General features: G+C 33.8%; 1 protein-coding gene across 10 annotated transcripts in view; it reads right to left on the reverse strand.

Moving 5' to 3' along the window:
* LOC143224859 (ubiquitin carboxyl-terminal hydrolase 24-like) overlaps positions 1-23,007 on the reverse strand; it is a 277,830-nt gene that overhangs the window by 114,321 nt on the left and 140,502 nt on the right. For all 10 annotated transcript variants that reach the window (XR_013013468.1, XM_076453271.1, XM_076453297.1 and 7 more), the window contains 3 exons: positions 21,775-21,915; positions 12,205-12,290; positions 1,115-1,199 (listed from right to left, as the gene is read on the reverse strand). Coding sequence is in view for 9 of the 10 variants with exons in the window: in XM_076453271.1 (XP_076309386.1) it covers positions 1,115-1,199; positions 12,205-12,290; positions 21,775-21,915 (312 nt within the window). In the remaining variant the exon portion in view is untranslated. The remainder of the gene's footprint in view (positions 1-1,114; positions 1,200-12,204; positions 12,291-21,774; positions 21,916-23,007) is intronic.

Here is a 23,007-nt window from a genome sequence, read left to right on the forward strand (position 1 = left end):
CTATCACAAATTCATCCAAGTTAACTATTGCGACTCCTATAGGAACCAAAGTTGTATTATATGTGAAATTGACACTTATCTACACACAACATAATGTAATACAATACATTATTTGATAGATAAAAGCCACGACTTTCTATTGGTTACAAGTAATATATAATTAGATGTAACAGAGAACTATTACCAAATTCTGATAGAGAGATTGTGACAGGTGGATGATTTTCTATTTGAAAGCTCTGTAACCCAATAAAAAAATTGAAGGCTATAAAAATTATGGTTTTCCTGAGCAATGTCAATTTTATAGTGATTATATTACATTATATTTTGTACTTTCTCAAGGGGTGGTGGATCAAACAATGAAAGGAAGAAGTCAAGAGAAAAATGTGTCACTTGTGTCATACTAGATGTAATTCAGGATATGTTTTTAACATTGCTTTTTAGAATTATGAACTTGAAACTTACATACTATTAAAATATGGATTATTAACTAAGATTTTATACTATTCTAATTATCATAACATAAACAAAAAGTAGTTCAATAAAATTGTGAATGTAAAAACACTAAAACTTTGTGTCACGCACAATAAAGGATACATGGAGCTAGGAGTTAATGAAAAGTGAGTTGAAATGAGATTATTTTTGTGATTGCTTGTATTTCCTAATTTTCACCTATCTAAACCAGATTTCCAATACAATATGTCAACAACAAGTTTCTGTCTATATATTTAAAAAGTTATTTAATAATGCTATTGATAACCACGTTTTCAAAAGAAATCTTGATTATCAAGAAAAGATTGTTCAATGCTCAAGATTACCACTTAGGTATGCAATTAAGTAAAGAAAATGGCCATACTAATATTTAGGTTTGTGAAAAATTTAACTAATGAATGCAACTTTTTATAACAGTATTTACTGTGTACTTAAGTCACAAAAATATCACTTTATTTCTGGCAAGAGCTCCCCCTTTTAATACACCTATCTATCCCAAATTATACAGTTTTACCATGATTTCATAACATATAGCCACATCAGTACAAATTTACCACATGTCTGAAGTTATTTTCAATTAAATTATTTTTAACATACAAATAATTTATAACACACAGCCATTTACCTTTGTAGAAACAGAATCAAAAGCATCCAGAACAGATGGGTTAGTTGGAATCAGCTGTAATAAATTTTTCACACACTGTGTGATCCTAGAACAGGAATGATACTGAAGTATTAAGAGAAACAACACACATATTACATCTGAACAAGCTTCAGTTACTGTAAATCACAAATCCACTACTAAAATAAGCAAATTCCTCCATCCCCAAAATATTCCATTAATTAATTAATTTTTTTCTTAAATACTTTTTATATTATACTAGCTGGAGTACCTGTCTACTGAATGTGTGAAATAAAAATTCACTTGTGACAATGGATGGGAAATTGTGCTTCTTTTTCTTCCTTAACATGATCAACATTGAAAGTGCAATAGGAATACATAAAGGTAATACTGCTGAAAAGTAAGACGTACTGTTTTCCAAAATTCTATCAATATGAAATTAGATGTAGGGATTCAACCCCCCCACCCCTCCTGATCTTCCACATCATCCTGTAACTCTGTGGAAAGTTTGATTTTGATTAATCAAGAAATGTGGAAACATACAAGGAACATGTACACATAGATACCAATGTTTACTGGTATAAAAGATTGGAAATTTGACTCCCACCTTCTTCATGACCTTCCCCATCTTAACCTATATCACTGTGTCAGATTTGGTGCTGATTTATTAAAAAATGTGGAAACCTATAAGGAATAGATATGAAATGACAGATAAACTATCATGTGTTTCTTTTTTCCAAACACTTTGCTTAGTATATACAGATGACCCTTTCAACTATAAAGAAAATATTTTTGTTTTATACTCTGTATAACAGCAAAATAAAATTGGTAACTGTAGGTCTTCCAAACACTTTAAACAACATTTTCCACAAATGAATATTTTAAACCTCTATTTATTATGTTTCAACTCATGGTCATCCACTGAAATCTATAATAACCCTGTCAACAGGTTACTTCATAATGGTTGTTTGGAGATAAACCACACACAAATATTATCCTTTTTTAACTAACATGTACAACCGAAAATTATGTAAAATACACTGGTATTGAGTATTATCCATCAAACTGTATCTCAGAACAGCTGGTATGGGTATTGTTAACACTTTTATTCATTTGATATAGAGTGGGCATTTTCATAAATATGTAACATCAGCTGGCTACTTTTTCAAAGACCCTTTTAACTTTAAATATATTCTTAATCAACTAAATCAAAGCCTTAATGGCCAAGTTTGATATAATCTCCTTCTTCACAGAAGTCCCAACAAATAAAGTCTGCAAGATAGCTTTAGAATTTTATATCCAAGACCCAAACCCATACCCCTAGCAACTAATTAGCAACCCTTATAGAATTCACTGCCACCAAAACTAACTTTATGTTCAATAACCAAAACTAACTATAATAAATTGCTTAAGTATGGGGAATCCCATGTCACCAGTTCTAGACAACATTTTTATGACACAGATTGAATCTCAAGTGATCAATTCAGACTTACACCCACTATGATGACCTAGAAAGGTTGAAAAGTTGTTCTCTCCTTATCAATAAAAGTATTAATACCCATACCATTGTATGCCAATGAAACAATTGCTGGATTCACAACTACAGAACACACAATTAGTTTTTTCAATCACATTAACTTGATACACTCCTACATTAAGTTCACCTGTGAACAAAAAAAACTAATCAAATAGTATTTCTTAACCTCAAGATCACTAGAACTGATACACAATTCAAAACAAAAATCCACAGAAAAATCACCCATACCAGATTATTCATTCCCTAAGACTGCACATGAAACAAAACAAAAACTCAACATATTAAGAAACCAAATTAACACAGCCACAAAACTATGCTCACCAGATAAAATTAATGATGATTGGTTCGTTGGTTGATTTAGTGTTTTATGGCACAAAGCAGCTAGGCTATCTGTGCCAAACATCTGGTAAAATGTAAAAATATATTAAATGTAGTAAAATACAGAAAAGGAAATGAAGGTAAAACAAAATAGCATTAAAAAACATAAAATGGCATAAAACCAATGTTGACATCCAGTCTACAAAGTTGTAAAGGACTTTCTGTAGCATAATGGTAATGATCATAACCTGCCAGGAAGACTAACAGGTATGTACAAGAACCACTGTCAGTCACCTGAAGTTGGTCTTTCCAGTCCTGGTTCCAGGTTATGTGTCATTATGGCCAGTACCAAAAAGTAAAGTAATAAAAGTGTTAAAAGACATGAAGCAAAATGGTAATAACAACTTGCCAGGACGACTAACAGGTAGTTCAAACGGAAAGTTCAAACAGCAGCATTAGTCACCTGAAGTTAGCCTTTCCACTCCTGGCGTCAAGTTATATAATGTTCTGGCCATTTTCCAATTTCAAATTCAACTAGAGAGATTGTGACTCTTAAAAGGGAACCACAATTAAATAGGTGTAATGAATAAATATCAAACACTTAAATGACATTAAAAAGATCAATGGCCATTAAAAAACTAAAACTTTATCAAGGTGGACAGTGCCACCATCACCAATAACACTGTCCAATGTTATGGACAAACTTTGGGACAGAGCATGTTTAAAATAGTGCCGTCGTTGAGAGTTGTAACGATGGCAAGAAAGTAAAATGTGGCTTACAGTGATCTGAGTGTTACACAAACTACACACTGGTTCATCAGTTCCAGATAAAAGAAAACAATGAGTTAAAAAACTGTGACTAATGCATAGTCTAGTTAGAACAACCTCCTCCTTCCGAACCTTATGGAAGCTGGATGGCCAAAGTCCAATATAGGGTTTTATTTGAAAAAGCTTGTTGTTGCGTTGCTCACTCCAAGTTGACCACCAGCTAACACTGAGCCGAAGCCTTGAATACAGGACCATAGTCCATGTATAAAATAGGCACAGTGATGATAGTGCCAGAGCAGATAGATTTAGCTGTCGTGTCTGCAAGCTCGTTCCCGCGAATACCAACATGGCCTGGTATCCAGAAAAACTGGATAGAAGTAGATGTTAATGAGAAATGGGCCAGTCAGTTATGAATATCAATGAGAACAAGGTGTGAGCCAATGTGAAGCGATTCCAGGGCCAGTAGAGAACTAAGCGAGTCAGTATAAATAGTGCAGTTGGAGTACTGCTCAGCTTCAATATGATCCAGGGTAAGAGATATGGCATACAGTTCAGCAGTGAACACAGAAGCTGTAGAGGGGATTCTGTGTGCAACCACTGAACCGTAACAAACCTTGGCAGAGCCCTCAGAGTTACCTGATTTGGAACCATCCGTATAAATTGAAATGGAAAGGTTGTTCGAAAGATGTTCAGTAAATAAAAGACAATACTTCCAATCGGGAGCATCTGCCTATCTCAGATGACTTAAAGAAAGGTCACATTTGAGGACTGTAACAAGCCATGGTGGGTTGGGCTGACCAGTGAACTCTACAATGTTATCCAAGGACAGACCCAATTCATCCAATTGCGCCTGGATGCAAAGGCCAAAAGGAGCAATGGCAGATCATCTGTTCTGAAAAAGTATGGTCCACTGAGGAAGGAAAACACATCCCCAGGTGGGATGCTTTGGTAAGGAACGAAGTTTCGAAGAATACAGTATAGAATACGCTGAAGACAGTTGCAAACAGCGAAGGTGCAGAGAAGGTTTGTGGGATTCCACATATAAGCTCTGAACTGGGGAGGTGCGGAAAGCCCCAGTGCAGAGTCAAAGTCCTTGATGATGAACGGGGTCCAACATCTTTAAAGCCGAGGGTCCGACAGAGCCATAGACCATTGATCCACAGTTGAGTTTCGATTGAATAAGAGCACAATATATCATTAACATAGAACATGGATCCACTCCCCAACTAGCAGTAGAGAGGACACAGAGGATGTTCAATGCTCTTGTGCATTTGACCCATAGCTGCTTTAAGTGTGGTATAAAGGTCAGCTTACGGTCAAAGATAAGCCCCAAGAACTTGGTCTCAGGGACCACTGGCAGCAAAACTTCACCGATACATAGTTCAGGATTAGCGTGAATACCCCATTAGTGGCAAAAGTGCATGCAAACGGTTTTAGAGAGAGAAAAATTAAAGCCTTTCGCTGAAGTCACGATTAAGGGCAGTTTGTAGTTGCCGCTCAATATATCTCATGTTCGACGACTGACATGAGATGTGAAAGTCATTGACATAGTGCCCATTTGCAACAGTGAGAGGGAGTTGTTCAGTGATGGCATTTAACTTGATACTGAAAAGTGTGACACTCAAAACACAGCCCTGAGGGACCCCAAGTTCCTGTACAAAAGAACGGGAAAGTGTCGAACCCACATGAACTTGGAATCTCCTGTCCATTAAAAATTTTTTAAGAAACATAGGTAAATGGCCACGTAACCCATATATATGGAGGTTTCAAAATGCCATACCTCCATGTTGTGTCATAAGCCTTCTCAATGTCAAAAAATATTGAAACAAGATGTTGGCATTTGAGAAAGGCTTCTCTGATTGATGTTTCAAGTCGAATTAGGTGGTCCGTGGTGGAATGCTGTCATCAGAACCCACACTGGGTGGGTGAGAGGAGGTTGTTTGATTTGAGGAACCAAACAAGACGAGCATTAACCATCCTCTCCAAGGTCTTACAGAGACAGCTCGTCAAAGCAATTGGACGGTAGTGTTAAGGAATCTTGGGATCTTTTCCAGGTTTAAAGAAAGGTAAGATAATAGCCTGGTGCCAGGCATCAGAAAAACATTCTCCTGCCAGATCCAGTTAAAACAATTGGAAGAATTACAATAGACCCACAGCCAGTCTCTCTCAAAAGTATAGGAAAATGATCACTGCCTAGTGGATTATTGTCAGCCCTCCATGGAAAATGGGAAAATAATGAAGGGGAGCAAACCAAGAGATCAATAGCGATAAAGGACTGACTAGGTGCATGAAAATAAGTGGAAGAACCAGTATTCAAAAGAGAAAGATTGTGATCAGAGAGCATACACTCTACAGAGCGACCCCTCCCATCAATAACAGCACTTCCCCAGAGGGGATGATGTCCATTACAGTCCCCCAGGATTAGAAATGGAGACGGCAATTGTTCAACGAGAGCATCAAGGTCTGATTGATCATATGTCTCTCCAGGGGACAGGTAGAGAGAACAAACAGTGATGGTATGACCCAAGAAAACACGAATGGCTACGGCCTCCAAGGGTGTGTTGAGTGGCAAGATAGGGTGAGCACATGCTGATCGACAAACAGTGCCACCCTTCCACGGACTTGTCCATTACACAATCTGTCATTTCTGTACAGAGAAAACTGCCGAATGGTGACTGTATCAGCAGGTTTTAGAAATGTTTCTTGTAAGGAAAGACACACAGGATGGTAGGAAACAATCAGTGTTTTGATATCATCCAGATTAGAATGTAAACCTTGACAGTTCCATTGTATCAAAATGGCCATTTTTAATGTCCGGAAGGCGAAGTGGCTGGAGAACCCTTCTGTTTACGACCATGTCTTAACATCCGAAGGATGTGTATCTTGAGATTTGTTGGACTGTATGGGAGGAACAGAGACGGGTGTAGAAGTCAATTCATCAACCTGTTTAACCATAGAAGTCAAAAGGCTTTTCATTTGTTTTGAAAACAATTCTCTTGGAGGTACAGAGAGATCTGTCTGCACTCCCACTGTAGTTGTGGAACGAAGTGCAGCAGCATATGTCTGAAATGGAGTAGCAGACAGCAATTTCCGAGCCTCAGGATAACTAATGTTATGGGTCATCTTCAAATGCTGCACCTCTTTTTCCTCCAACCATTCTGAGCAAGAACAAAAGTAGGAAGGGTAGGAACCATTGCAGTTGACACAATGTGGGCCCATGTGACACTCATAGGCATCATGGTCCTTGTCACCACAACGAGCACATGTCAGGGAACCATGACAGGACGTCTTTGAGTGGCCTAACCTCTGACATTGGAAACATCGAAGAGGGTTTGGAATGTACGGCCGTACCCTGCAAATTAGATAACCTGCCTTGATTGTGGCAGGTGCACGTGGTGATGTAAATGTCAAAATGAGGATATTTGTCGGCAGTGTAACTCCATCTTTTTTGCAAGTGGAGATGCGCCTTACTGCAGAAACTCCTTGAGTGGAGAGACCAGCGAGAATCTCTGACTCAGGGACGTTTTTCAAGTCCCTCTCAACAATAACTCCTCGTAATGAATTCAAGGTAGCATGAGGGGTAACCTCAACAGGTACATCCCCAATTGCCTTTGAATTCAAGAGTTCACTTGAGTTCATTTGAGTTCACTGTGTTGGGATGTGGATGTTTCAACCAATATGTCTCCAGATAAAAGCTTCTTTACTGAGTTTGGAGAGCCAGCAATTCCCTCTAGTCCCTTCTGAATAAAAAAGGGGGACATTTGCCCTAAAGGTTTTTCTGAAAGAGAACGTAATATAAGAAAATTAGGTACGTGTGTTACAGATGTTGAAGATTGCTGCTCAAAGTCTTCAGGTTGTGGTAGTTTACGTATTGACTGTTCTTTCACTATTTTATTTAAAGTTTTCATAGGAGGATCCATAGGAAGAAAATAAATTTCAATACCCACTGACCCCACCACCATGAAACCCTATAAGGGGACACACTACAATGTCATGCAAGGACATTGCAGCAACACTAGGGTTTCGTGAGCACTATACCCAAACACCAGCATCAGACACAATGTCCACAACACCCGTTGAGAACTTCCAACACTGGTACTTGGTTGTCTCTAGCCCAAGTGGACCAGCCGACTGACCCAAGGGGGGCCACCCAAAGGCTGCCCGTCTACAGGAATTCAAGGTCAAAGTGGTGTGTTAGGGTTGGACCCCTCAACCACCATGATCCTCTCCTCCCCTTCACGAGTCACCACGCACGACAAACACATGGGTGGATGTTTAGATCCCAGAGGAGGTAAACTGAAAACAGAACCTTCCCCGGGAGGTTCCCTCACCACGTACAGGAATCCACACCGAGGGGCTTTGATAAGGTGCCACAAAAAAAAAGGTTTGTAAAAATCAATATCTTTATAGATATGGGGAATAAGTTGGCAAAGTGGATATAAGAGTGTGTTTGAATGGATGAAAGCAGAGGGTTGTTACAAAATGGATTCATTCAAATTGGATAATGTCACAGTTTCACAACTTAACTTCTCCATCTGTTTCATCAGGCTAAAGGCTTTTCATTGTTTTACCAAACCATAAGATTACATATCACATAAACAATTTCTTTTTTTACACAGACCATGAAGTTAGCAAGTATCCATGCATCACTGGTAGAAAACTTTGTGTTAGTGTTACTTGCTTATGTAGATAAGGGTAGTGTAAATATGGTGTAACTGGATTTTTAAAAACTTCTGATAACACGGTGTTACATAAAAGACTTGTAAAAACTTCTTCTAAGATCAGATGTTGAGAAAGAAAGCCCATCTTATCCCTTCATGTTTTGGTACTATGAAAAAAGGAGGATTACAATATCTTGTAAGACTACAATGAAACACCTACAATCAAACAAGTTTGTACAAAAGAATTCTTATGGATTATATGACAAAAATAATACACATTCCAGTACCTGCAAACAGTAACAAATTAGTTTATTTCTTCCTTGACGTTTTTTCAGAAACTGCCTTCATTTATACAGTTTTAGGCCACATTTCAAATGACACTAACTACATTACATTGATGTAAAGAATAAAACTTGACGTTTTTCAGAAACTGCCTTCATTTATACAGTTTTAGGCCACATTTCAAATGACACTAACTACATTACATTGATGTAAAGAATAAAACTAAAAGAAATTCTGATTAATTTGCTATATCAGCAAGAAAAACTAATATTCTGAAACAACTCCTTCTACCTGCTTAGCTTTCTCTCAGTTCTTCTCTCATCCTATATTTATAATCCACCTTTGAATGCAGTACAAAATTTAAAATCATATTCCCTAGAATTTTCCAAGTGTTCTAGGTTTATCTGATTTTAATGTCTTTGTTGTGATCTGCAGCTCTCTCTAGTCAAGAAGCAAATTACAACAACAAAAAGTACACCTTATAACACTGCTTCCTTATTGGATTGTGAAGTCTTTTTAACAATCCTGATACAAAAATAAAACACTACATTAAACTGTCCATTCACTAAGTCTTTTACGGTTTTCTCTTCTGAGGTCCTTAGCATACTTACGAAATATTGTTTTTTTTCCCTTGCTGACATTCTGTCACTGAAGCAGTTCAGCCTGAGTAAGTGGTTTTGTGAATCCACCTGCAGTTTCATCCTTGTTGATCCTTTGAAGTTATCTCATCAGGAACTTTTGGCTCCTCCACTGGTTAAAATTCCACATAAGTTTTTCTTCTGGAGTTAATCAGTTGACCATTCTCTCATTGATGTACGCATAAAGACAATCACAGTAGATAAACTTCAGCTTGGATTGTCCCTCCTTTTAGATTTTGTACACCACACAATTGATTCCTTTCAGTAAAGGAAACAGCCCTTCCCAACATTTGCAAAAATTTATAGTTTGCCTTTTCTTGTAGTGTAGATTGAACAATCATAGCATGTCACCTTGATGAATTTCACTATTATTAACATCATAATGACTATATTTTATCACTAGCTCATTTAAATTTTTCTTTGATAGTCACATTTGGCATCAATGATGTTTTTTGTTCTCTCTACATATTTTGTGCAATATTTAATGACTACACTCTAATGGCACCTTCTGTCCTATTTCATTGGTGACAATGATCTTACTGATAGCTTCAAAAACTATAATAACTTATCAGTAATAGTAGAAGATCTTGATCCTAAGCTTCTGATGTTCATCCACATACATATGTAATTGCATTAACAGTGCATCTGTATCTCCACATCATGTCTTCAAAAAAAGGAAAAAAGAATACTGTTCTCATCTTTGTAAAAATCCTAATTATCCTACTTATTACTGAAAACAAATCTTATCCAAGTGAAGTTTCACAGAAACATCAAATTTTAAGACACGTTTTAAACTTTCTTTGGAAGAATTCCAACTTCATAGTTAAGAACACAATATAATTCAGACCATTTGGTGAAATAGTCCATCACAATGTATTTATTTTCACTTTCATTCTGTGACAGAGGACCAAGCACACCAAGATCAACTTTCTCAAACACAATGCCATGTACTGTAAGCTAACCATGCTGTTTCTTTTGTGAACATATTTGCTCATATTCCTTCACATTTTTCTCACATTAATTTTCCACAGAATCCCAGGACCCAACCAATTAGGAGAATTTACTTCCTTATTTCAGTGTTTTCTTAATACCCAAATGTTCAGCTGTTAGAAAGGAATGAGGATGACAGTGTACTTCATAATGTATATACTTCAGAAATATACAAAATTATTAAAATAAGATGTAATTTATCCACAGATAAGAAATTTTTTTTCTTGACTTGGTCCCCATATTCAATTACAGATAACAACAACAAAATAATAATCATAAATAAAAGTCTTCAAACTACTGAACAGGTGTCTCTGCAAAAAAGTTGCAATTAAGCTCATGTAAGTTTGCTGCATTATCATCAGTAAGAATCATCTTCAGTTCAAAAAAAAGTCCAAGATTGTTATTACCAGTTCCAGGAACTTTTGAATATCACACACTATGATAGGTATATACAATGAATACTCAGTGAGATCCACACTGAATGAATAAAACAGACAATATACTTTGGACAAACAAAATAATCCCAAACCTTAAAAAATATAAGCTTTACTTTTTGTTTCAACTTGTCAATCCATGAATATGTCATTTGGTTTTTCATCCAGAATTGTACCTGATTCAACATTTAAACTATAAGTATCATGCATAACCATTTTTAACCTCAAACTCCTCACCACAGGGAGAGAAACTAATAATCTTCAGCTTCTTTTAACCAAATAGTGAAACTGACTTTATAGATATAACGTCCCAAACTGAAAGTAAGGAATACACCAAGCAACATATTGCTAATTGAGTTTTAGCCCTTATCACAAATTTACATATTAACCACTGGACTACACCTGTCCTTTAAGAATAAAACATAATACACAAATTTGGGAATCCAATTTTATAATACAAGAAGCACAAACACTAAACAATGAAATGAAATGCTGAATACAAACTTGCATACTAATATACAGTATTACTGTGTTTTACATCCACTAATAAAAAAACAAAAGCATTCAGATAGATTGTATACCCTTGCACTACTACCTCTTTTCAATATTGTATGAGTTATATTAGAAAACATTAAATTTTACCATATAAAACTCAGAAAATCCTTCTCAGATACAGATGGATCAACAATTTGAATCATTGTTTGTAATGTGATGAGAAGTCTCAACCTTAATGTACCCATGAAATTTGATACAAATACAATTACACTTTACAAAGTTATAAAGCCCAAACCAAAAAAAAATATCCTATCTTCCATTTATAAAAAATGCATGATCCTGACCAAATTTTGGGAGAACCATCTCATACTGACTTCTAAGACACCACACAGTTTCACAACACTGATTTTTTTCTAATATTATTTTTCATTATAAAGAAAAGGCAATCTTAAATTCAATAAAGTGGTGAAACTTTCATGTTTTTCTAAAAATATATTTTCAATATTATACATAAAAAATGGCAAATGCCAGATGCATAAGATATATTATTTGAAAAAATAGGTTTTCTCTAAAAGTAACAAAATAAATAACAGTGAAAGGTAAACTACAAACATTAAAATAATGTTTTATTTAAACATTCATCAGGAACACCTAAAAAACGTTTATTGTTATTCATACCTTTCTCTGTGATACAGTTTTCTCTTTAAAATTAAGCAACATCATAAATTCCATTGTATTTGTCAATTTATACTAGAGTAGCTAATTTAAACTAATTCATGATACTGTTCCTCTTCAAACAAAAAGTATTCTCACTATAGTGTTAAATGACATCAGTTAGGAAAATACTATGAGCTTTAAGTGAAATGCAATACCTCTAACTAATTATTGATAAGATAATTAATGAGAAATACTTACTAAATAAAAAAATTGTCTTGAAAATAAAGAAAAGTATGTAATATACAAATCTTACTTTTGGTCTTCAAGTAATACCAACTGATAGAGTTTTTCAAAGACCTGTCCTCCTCGAGACATTACCACACCAGGCAGCATTTTTTCCTAAAATATATAGGATAAATATCATCAGGAAACTTATAATCAAACAAACAAAGACTAATAAATAACAAAGCAGTAACAATATATTTTAATATTTAATTAACAATGTTTTAACCCATAGGAATATGTCATCAACAAGTCATGGATCAAGTCATTGTTAATTATATTCCAACTAGAGAGCTGTTTATTAACTTTCAGTAATTTACTTTCTGGAATCTTAATTTTATATTATAAAAAAGCTTCCTATAACCTTTCTTTGCCAAATAACTGTAAATATATAATCACTAAATACTTATTTGTAGATGGACCTTATAGCTAAAAGGAGAAATTTATAAATGTTCATATACTACATCATTTACTAATGTCTTAAAATTTATTGTTATAAAATAAGTCATTTGAACTACAAATAAAGTTTTTGGTCCCACAAACTTTATTTTTTAGTATTTAAATTGCACTGTTATAACTGATTATTACTTATGTTTTAAGTTGCTTGTTTTTGGCTTTTATCTTGTATAATATTCATTTTATTAACCTTGGATTGATTTGTTCAGTCAATGAACAAGCTGGCTCTTCCAAACCTCTTTGGGTCTCAAGTAGTAGATTCCAAACAGTGAGTGCTAATTTAAGGCTGCCTGTCTACAGGAAATCAAGGCCAAAGTGGCCTGTTGGGACTGGAGCCCTCAAGTATCGAGATCCTCCCCTCCCCTTCATGGGTCATTTAGGTTCCAGGGAAGATAAACTAAAAGTATAGAATCTTCTCTGGGAGGTCCCCTCATCACGAACAGAAATCAACCTCAAGGTGAAACCACAGAAAAGACATGTAGAAAATGGTGCCAATGCTCATGGTCGGAACAAAAGCATGACAGTAAAATGTGGAGATTGTGACTTGATTGTCACAATGGACACACATTGGTCCCAGACAAAGGAAAACAATGAGCTTAAAAACTGTGACCAATTCATAGCCTAGTTACAACAATTTCCTCCTTCATTTCCTTATGGAAACACAATGGCCAAAAAACAACAGAATGTTTGATATGGAAAACCTTGTTATGATATTGATCTCTTGAAGTCAACTTCCATCTGGAATGAAGCTGAGCATTCAATACAGGACCAAAGTCCATATATGGAATAGGCAGAGCTGTACTAGAGCAGACAGATTTAGCTGAAGTATCAGCGAACTTGTTCTTGCAGATACTGATAAGGCTAGGTATCCAGAAAAATTGGATAGAAACAGAAGATAAAAAAATGAGTCAGTCATTTTGGAATACCGATAAGAAGAAAGTGAGAACTAATGTCAAGCAATTTCAGGGTCGGTAGAGAGCTAACAGAGTCAGGGTGAATGATACAATTGGTGTACTTGCTGGCATATTTAGGTAGGGACTAGGAGAGTTCAGCTCCAAGGTCCACGGTCTTAATGGGGACAAATTGATTACTTTATTCTATGTAAAATACATGGGATGTAGGAAGCACAAAAAATATTAGACCCTGACCCACACAACCTTAAATCCATCACTGTGTGTAGTGCATAACTTCTACATGATTCAGGACAAGAGAAACAGCATATAACTAGGCAGTGAACACAAAAATTACAGAGGGGATTCTGTAAGCAACCATCATGTCACAACAAACCATGGCAGATAACACAATATCACCTGATTTTGAACCATCTGTATAAATAGGAATGGAAGAATGGTTCAAAAGATGTTCAGCAAAGAAAAGACAACACTTCCAATTCAGATTATTCACCTTCCTAAGATGGCTCAATGTTGTGTTTGAGATATGATGGTTAAGAAAACAGTAAAAGAAATAGAATTGCTAGATGCATGAAATAAACTCATGCTGAGAATATCGGCAACAGTCTGGACATCAGCAATTTCTTGGCTATTGGAGAGCAAGCAGGAAAGTATAATTGCCACTGATATTCCAAATCTTATCCAATATGGTGGTAGAAGAAATGATAGTCATGAACTTAATCTAAGATTCCTTTTGTTTTGATCTTTAACCTACTGTGCACAAGCATGGGGCCACTGGCAAGGAATGTAGTTTGAAAGTGTGGGATACCTGCAAGATGCATCCCAGGCCCATTTTTTGAGCTTTCCATGCCTCCTGGCAGGCAATACTCTACCATGGACAAGACTACCATGTAAATTGTGTCGAGCTATTGGGAATAAATTGAGCAACTGCTTGAACAATACTGTAAGTCACTGCTACTGGTAATCATCCATCAATGGCAGGATCAAGTTACAAGAAAGAGGTGAAAGAGGCCCAGTTAGCTTTGCATAACTCCAACAGAGGTATGCAGATTGGGTGATACAAAATAATAGGAAAATGATCAGTCTTTTTTCAGCAGATTTCAGAAATGATTCCTGTAAGGAAATATATTCTGGATGATACGAATCAACTGAGGCTTTAATGTTATCCAGATTAAAACAGACAAGAAAAATTCAGTGCCCACTGACTCCATCCACCATAAGAGTCCTATAAGGGTAGGCAATACAGTGCTAAAAAAGGACACTGCAACAACACCAGGGTTTCATGAGCACTATAGTCAAACACCAGCATCAAACAGACCATCACACCAGTTGAGAATGCCCAACACTGGTATTCAGTTGACACTAGTCCAACAGGTCTAGTCAACTGACCTTAAATGGAGGAGGCACAACAAAGCCACCCATTTACAGGAATTCAAGTCCAAAGATGCATGTTTAAGGTTGGACTCTTCAACCACCAGGATCTTCTCCTCTCTTTCACAGGTCACCATGCAGAACAAACATGTGGGCAGATCACAGGGGAGGTACACTGAAAAGATGGAAACTTTTCTGGGAGGCTCTATCACCACATACATACTCCACACCAAGGGACTGCAATGAGTTATGAGAATTGTAACAATTTTTAAAAGGTGTTTTGGAGTTAAAATATTTAAACTTGATTTTTGAAAAATCATAACTAATATATGTATATCAAAATTCATTTTAATTATTTTTTATATCATGATCATCAAACTTGACTATTATTTTGGTTAAAACATTTGCTATGGGCATATTTTTCTACACAAGTCAAAATTTGAATGAGTTACATTCAAAATTTAATTGAAGTTTACTGTATCATTATGGCATACAAATAAACTTGGACATCAAAATGTAGCTAATAATCCAAATTTTACACAAGTTTTAAGTTCTTATAAAACAATATTAAGAACAGTCTTCAATATTCCTTATCATATGAGAACTGTGACATTTGTGCTGTAGACATCCTCTCTTCTCTAATTTATTTACCATCCATTAAAGAAGTACAAATTATATAAATTTTATATAAATTACTTATTATAATATCACCATTCTCAGACAAAGCATATTATTTATAGCCTTCAATCTTATTTGGATAAATAGCTATAAACTAGAAAATTGTGCTTTTCTTTAGAATTGCAGCAGAGCTCCAAAAAGAGGCTTAAAAACAAAGGTAACCCCTCCCCACAGTACAATAGATAACATTTATTTTTACAAAGCAACAATATTCCAGAATATAAAACAGACATCTGTTAAAAAACAACAATTAATTTTCATTAGTGCTTATAGCCTTGTAGACATGATGGCCCCTTGTGCAAAATATTTTTATGACTATCCAAACATCACTGAATACATTGTAACTTCACTAAATCATGTAATATTTGAACAAACCTAGTACCAAAATAAAGCCCCTGATGTCCTCCATTTCAACAAGTAATACATAATATATTTTGTTGAACAAAAACTTACTTTTGTAAAAAATAATGGTTAAATTTTATGTTATTTCAGTTTGGGTCATATATACATTTGAAAAATCTAAATGCAAATCTTTCTTAGAGGTCAAATTGATTAAACCACACAAAATGTTGTTATGTTTTTAGTAATTTTAACATGTATTTGTAGACAAATAAGCATAACATCTTGTACATTACATTGTAAACCACATTCTTCATAATAACATGGCCAAATTGCAGGCTGTGTGAAAGTTTGGTATCAAAATAAAATCTTAGCAGTGATTTTCATAGCAGTCAACAATTGTTTTTCTAATTTAAGGCATTTTATTTATTTTTACATTAAAATATCTGGTATTATTTATATATTTACATCACTTATAAACACTTGAGTATCCATAATCAATGATATGCTGAATGTAAATGGGGTAATAGTATTTGTAAGAGTTGATAAAGAACAAATACTTGTTATGAAGTTTTAACAATTCAAAGGCTTTAAGGATTTAATACTTTCATGTATAACAGTAACATCAGTCAGTAACATAACCATTTATGAAAAACTGATCATGCAATAACTTTCAACATGTTCAGGTCTTAATAATGTAACAACAAAGATAGTAAATAATTGAAGCTACTTTTACTTTTCATTAATTTTGGTTGATTGCTACTGTAGTATATATTTCTTTTCACACATATAAAGTCAGTGTTTGATCTTCTTTTCAGATATGTTAACACATGTTTAATGTTCACACAAGAATAAATTCTGAGCTACCACAAAAAAGCCTCACCTTCTACATATGAATATGCACTACATGTTTCAAAGCACAATCCAACTCAAACAAGTATATAGAGAGATTCATCTCAATACAGAACATATGCAAATAGTTGGGCAATGTCATATGCCTATTCTTACTAGCAATACACCATAGACAGTGAAATGGTAACTGTGATACCAGCACATAGCAGCAACTGAAATTTAACATTACGTTGGCAGTAGGAAGAGACTCAATGCTATGGGGAGCATAAGAGATGGTCATTAGTCCCTATCTACTTTACTTCTGTAAGTCCACAAGTGCATGATCTGTAATGAACATATTTATGAAGCAAAATACCACGAGATGCAAGTATGACTGGTCCCAAAGAACACTTCATCTCTACAAAGCATTTCACATGAACCTGTGACATGTAATACTTTGTCATGTATAAATTGTTGATGCTAATGAATAGAATACACTAGGATGGAGTCAATCAACCAGTAATTGGTGGCAACTGGAATTGGACACCAGGTCCCTGGTAGAAAGTGTCTCACCATTATAGTCATCTAACATGATCACAAGATGGGTAATGTAGATTTAAGACTAAGTGTACGTGGTCTGAAACAATTTACCACAAAGTGAGTTTAATAACTGATAATGTAAAAGCCCTCAAATAAAAAAAAAAGAAAAGAAACTGAGTACTTACCAATCACAAAGAAACAGATGTGTGCACAATGGTGATTAAAGGTAAGAAGAAACTTACTGAATATGAAACAGCCATGTAAAATACAGGTTGTGAGATGTAATGGCATGCAGGATAGTCAACTCACTTATGCTGATAATTCCCACCAAAGGAATATGGAAATGATCAGCCAGGAACATTTTCAAGTGTTGGATATGATTTGAAAAAAACATGAAAAGGCAACAATCACCTGGACAAAGGGAAGAGTATGTTAAGCAAAAAACCTGGCATATTCAACCTATAAGAGCTACGGGAGATAACCCAGGTGAAAAGATATGAATAAACAAATGGGTACTAGAACCACGGAAGAGAAAATTACATGTCATATACCATCTGAGGGCTCTGACAGAAAAATAAAGGTGATCAGGACTAAATGTTCATAAAGTTGAGAGAATGGAAGGGAAACTTGGTGAACGTTAATTACGAAAACATCGGAACAATGTTGACCACACCAGCAACAATGGAAACAAGGGCTTCAATGAAAGATAATATAATAAGCAAGATGACAAGGGTTCAAATAAAGAATGAATAAGAGTATGAAAGACAACAATGAAGTTCCAATCAATGAAAAAAGAAGGATGAATAAAGGAGAATGAACAAAATAACACAAATAGGAAATGGAGAGAAGTAAATTCTGGAAGATAAAGCTACCTCATGATCTGCAACAGATGAAACAAACAGGCCCCTGACAAAGTCAAATGAAAAAGGATGGCAAGTGATGAACAATAGGTCGAGAAGAGTGAGGTATGTATGTCTATGCTGTGTTGAGGCAATGAGCTGTAACAGCACACTTACACTGATAAACTGCCACCAATGATGGGCAAATTAGACAGGAAATCAAAGAGGCAATGTGTCTGGAAAGTCTAGATTATCTGGCGAGAGACTGAACAAAACCACAACACTGGTAATGCTTGAAAGTGCTAGTTTTCTTTAAAAATATTATTGTAATATGTTTGCTTTATCATGTTTATAAATTCTAACATCTCTTGCTTTCATGTGTCCAGAAGTTTCCTGTAATGTACTAAAAATATACTTTGCTAGAGCAAGAGATGGTAATACATACTAGTCTATAAATACAAATAGTTTCAATTTTCTACAAGCATTTAATTTACACCCTAGTCACCAAAATACTTTATGAAAATAAGATGGTGTTTCATTCTACTTTGTTTTCAAGTGAAGTTTTCTCATCCACAGCTGGTCAAAACAGAAAATGAAACAGAAAACTTACAGAACTTTCTATAGTAAAATCGTTTAGGGGTATAAATTTTAAGTAACTGTCAAGGAATACTGAAGATAAAAGAACAAGTTTCATTTTGGTACTACATTTGTAAAAGTATTTTATGAATACAACTATGTGGTCAAAGGAAAAGTTATTTTAAGAAGATTCATTACAATGGGACTCATTGTCACAGAATTAATTACCATACCCACAAATCACATCCTCTCTTTTACAAACTGCCAATAGTTTAATACTAGAAAACCAACAGAAAAAAAACATTTTAACCCTTCTGCACCATTTAAATACTTTTCTGTACAAGTCACTCTGTTGGATTCAAAACTTAATTAAACACTGTTATTATCAATGTATATGAATAAAATTAGTATTATAATGTTTATTATTCTTCAAAGTTTTAAGTCCTTTACTACAAAATAAACTTCAAAAACTACCTAAAACTTCAGATATATTGTCATTTGATCAATCAACTTCGAAAATTCTCTACTTTTGCTTTCAGTACTTTCAATAATAGAATGATAATTGAATACAGAGAGGTATGTCTAGACAATAAGAAACTTGTATAACCTTTTGATTCCTACTTTACAAAGTATACAACTGATAAATGTAATATATTTTTTCAACCCCCTAAGACCTTCAACAGACTTCTTTGGGCTGTATAGCCAACATACAAATGTGTACATAAAAAGTGTACAGTAATTAGAAATAGGGCATTTTAAACTATAATCTTACAATGGTTATTTTGAAATTGGCACACAGTTGTCATTACAGATTACATGAAATTGATTATAATATTGTTGACTGCTTGACTGACTATAGCACTTATAATTGTTTATTCTCTTAAAATGACAGAGTCAGAGAAACAATTTAAACTGTATTTGGGACTTACTAATATATATATTAGTTAACTGCATATTAGGTATGTTTCAGAATGCATAATTAAAAGGTTTAAACATCTTTTAAATATACATCATACTTTACATTCTTTCTTAAAGCTTATAATATTACACACTAAATGAAAATTTTCTCAAAGGGTTGCACATCTCCCAAAGAAACTGTAATATGCCTCAATGGCACTGTCGATTTCTATCGAGATGAATAATAAGTGGTAAAGAGCCAGAAAGGGAAATAAAACATTAAAAATTAACTATACATAAAAAAGAAAAGACCTGAAATTATGAATTTAACAAAAGGAAATTCTTTAAAGATATTCTACCAAAATTTGAAAGATTTGTACATATATTTTTCTGTTTTTTTATTTTAATTATTTCTTTGCATTTTACATTGATGATAACATAATTAATGATACAGGAAAGACAATGAAACATAAAATATCAACAATTACCTCAAAACGTTTTGATACCATTTTTAAAAGGTTCAAGAGATTATTCAAATGAAATACAAAAACTATAAGATTAATACTTAAGTAATATTTAAAATGAAAATCACTTTGCACTTAATTTGTTAATACTTTATATGGTTAACCCTTTTGTTGCAGGCTTGTGCAATTTCAGAAACTGAGTCACAAATTTACTTATACAGCAATATGAGAGGTAACTTTTAGATTTCTTAACGTGTCATCTCAAAAACTGATAAAGCTATCAAATGATGTATTATTTTACATTGTTTTATGTACAGAGAATTGTCTATAACATTTCTAGTTCAAATTTAATTCTGATAGGAAACCCATCAACCAATAAAGATTCTTGTTGCATAGTCAGAAAGTCATAAAAATGTGATAGTCATGGAGAATTGTACACTTTTTTGCATGTTGTTATTCTGTGTTCTTTGCTGCATTACTTAATTAAAAATTATTTTGTGAAGTACTATTATTAGTATAAAAATGTAGAATTAAGTTTCATGAATAGTTTACAGCAAAAAAAAACCTAGGTAAGTACTTTATTTCTTGTTATTGAGGTGTATTCTTTATTTATTATTATTATGAAAGTAATTTAAATATAGAAACTAGAAATGTTTTAAGTTAAATAATATCAGATTACATAAAATAAAGGATAATAATAATAAATTGTCATGAGGTACACTTGCAAGCATCCCGTGAGTAGTATTTCCATTATGTAATCCCATAGGAAAATGTGAGCTACATGTTCAACAAGTGATTTACAATTTCTGTGTGTGGAATATCAGTTAGACAAAGTTCAAAAGGCAATGAAAAAAAAATATAATTAGTAAGTGATGTATACTGTCATGAGTTTAAATCTATTTAAGATAAACAAATAGAATTTCATGTTACAACCTGAAGTATTTCGAGAAAAAAAAGGGGGAGGGAGTAATTGAGATTTATTTAAAATTTTGAAAGGGTTGCACGTCTTCCAAAGAAACTGTAATATGTCTCAAGAGCACCACTGACTTCTGTAAAGATGAATAGTAGTAAAGGACAAAGAAGAAACTAATCAACCTTGCACTGGGTGAGAATAAAGTAAACAACAGATAAAATATAAAGTTTTACTGAAAGAATGTGTTTGACACTTATTTAAGAGCTTCTAGAGATTATACAAATTAATTTTAAGATTTTCCAATCACTTTACAAACAGAGCAGTTAATACTCTTGCTTCATATATTCAAGAACTTTTTAGTAAAAACACTTCATTAAAAATCCTGATATTTGTATACCAATGACTTTTAATGATTACTAAAAGTATGTGTCCTAATATTTTGTCTATCAATGACTTAATAATTACTATAAGCTTGTGAAATTTTGTGAAGATACACAAAACAAATAAAACATTATAGTACAAAAACTATATAAATTATTTTTGGGTCACAAACTTGGTTGAGCCCATAATGAAAAAGTTGAATAACAATTTCAGTTATCATCAATTAACAAGTCATTCATTGCAGAAATGTTTACATCTTTTGAAAAGAAAAAATTCTTTTTTAAATATTAGCTAAATCCAAATACTGGTTGAATAAGGAAATATTACAATCAATAACTGACCTGAATAAAAAGAAAAACTTAATACAATTATGTCTTATAAATTGTTGCTCAAGAATTAGCTTACTTGTTCCAGTAAAAAGTTTTGGTGGCTAGAGAAAGGAGAACCTCCAAATGCTCCAGTTTCAGAAGCACTATTAAAGGTGACAGTGGGAACATTTGCTATTTGGGAAGTTGATGGGAGTGAAGCAGGCCCAAATACTTCATCCTGTAAATAACACATTTATTTTATATTTATTTATACTTTTGACTCTTCTGAACAAATACTTTAAAATAGTATTCCAAAAATATTCCACTCACTACTAACATACTAAAGCAAATGTTACTATGATTCATTTTGACACAGAATGAAGACATAAAATAAAACAAATTATATGGTGCTGAAGCCCATTTTACTGTTTGCATATCGAGGATATTTATCTAAATTGGTAGACAAGAAAGGATAAAGTTTTGAAACCTACTGTAGATTGTAAACAAAAAATTCCTTGATGACAAGTGTTTATAAAATCATAATTCCAAAATTCAAGAAGGCACAGTTTCTAAGATAACTTAATAGTGATAAAAATCTAAGAACAAAATCACTTCACAATTGACACTGAATTAACACTCTTGCTATGAGTAGGTTTTAATGAGTATGTTACAACTTTTTATTTAAAGAGTTACATTCTAATTTTAATTAATATAATTGAATTTCTGATAATCATTGACATCAAAACAAGAAAATTGTGACAGTTGCACCTCTAAGTCCTCTCTCTTTTCTATATTATTTACCACCCCTCTGATAAACATCGACTTTTACTTAGATTACTCATTACAATACAGATATTACTCAGGCAAAGCAAAATGTTTGTTGCCTTCAATTTTATTTGCCATGAGGCCATAAAGTTGAAAATCTGACCTACTTGCCAGGCCCACCTGTTACATCCTTTTTAACAAATTTCCACTATCTTTCTCTCATGTTTTATACTATATTATTCACAACCAATAGAATATTAGATTACACAGACTTCTATATGAAGAATTCTCTTTTTCACCTGCAGTTCAAATATTTTTCTGACAGAAGTCACATTGACAAGTTTAGCTGGATTTTTAAAGGCTCTTATCACCTAGTTACAAAGTCAGAAAATTATGATAGTTACAAGAATGTTATTATTCCCTGTTCTTAGGTGCATTATTTAATTAAAAAAATATTTAGCACAGTAGTACCATTAGTACCTACAAAAGTAGATTAAGCTTCATCAACAGGTGAGAGCCAAAAACAAAACAAGTGACTCACATAAGTACTGCATTAACCCCCTTT

The sequence above is a fragment of the Tachypleus tridentatus genome, chromosome 1 (assembly GCF_004210375.1).
Source record: "Tachypleus tridentatus isolate NWPU-2018 chromosome 1, ASM421037v1, whole genome shotgun sequence".
In the NCBI taxonomy this organism is placed as follows: domain Eukaryota; kingdom Metazoa; phylum Arthropoda; class Merostomata; order Xiphosura; family Limulidae; genus Tachypleus; species Tachypleus tridentatus.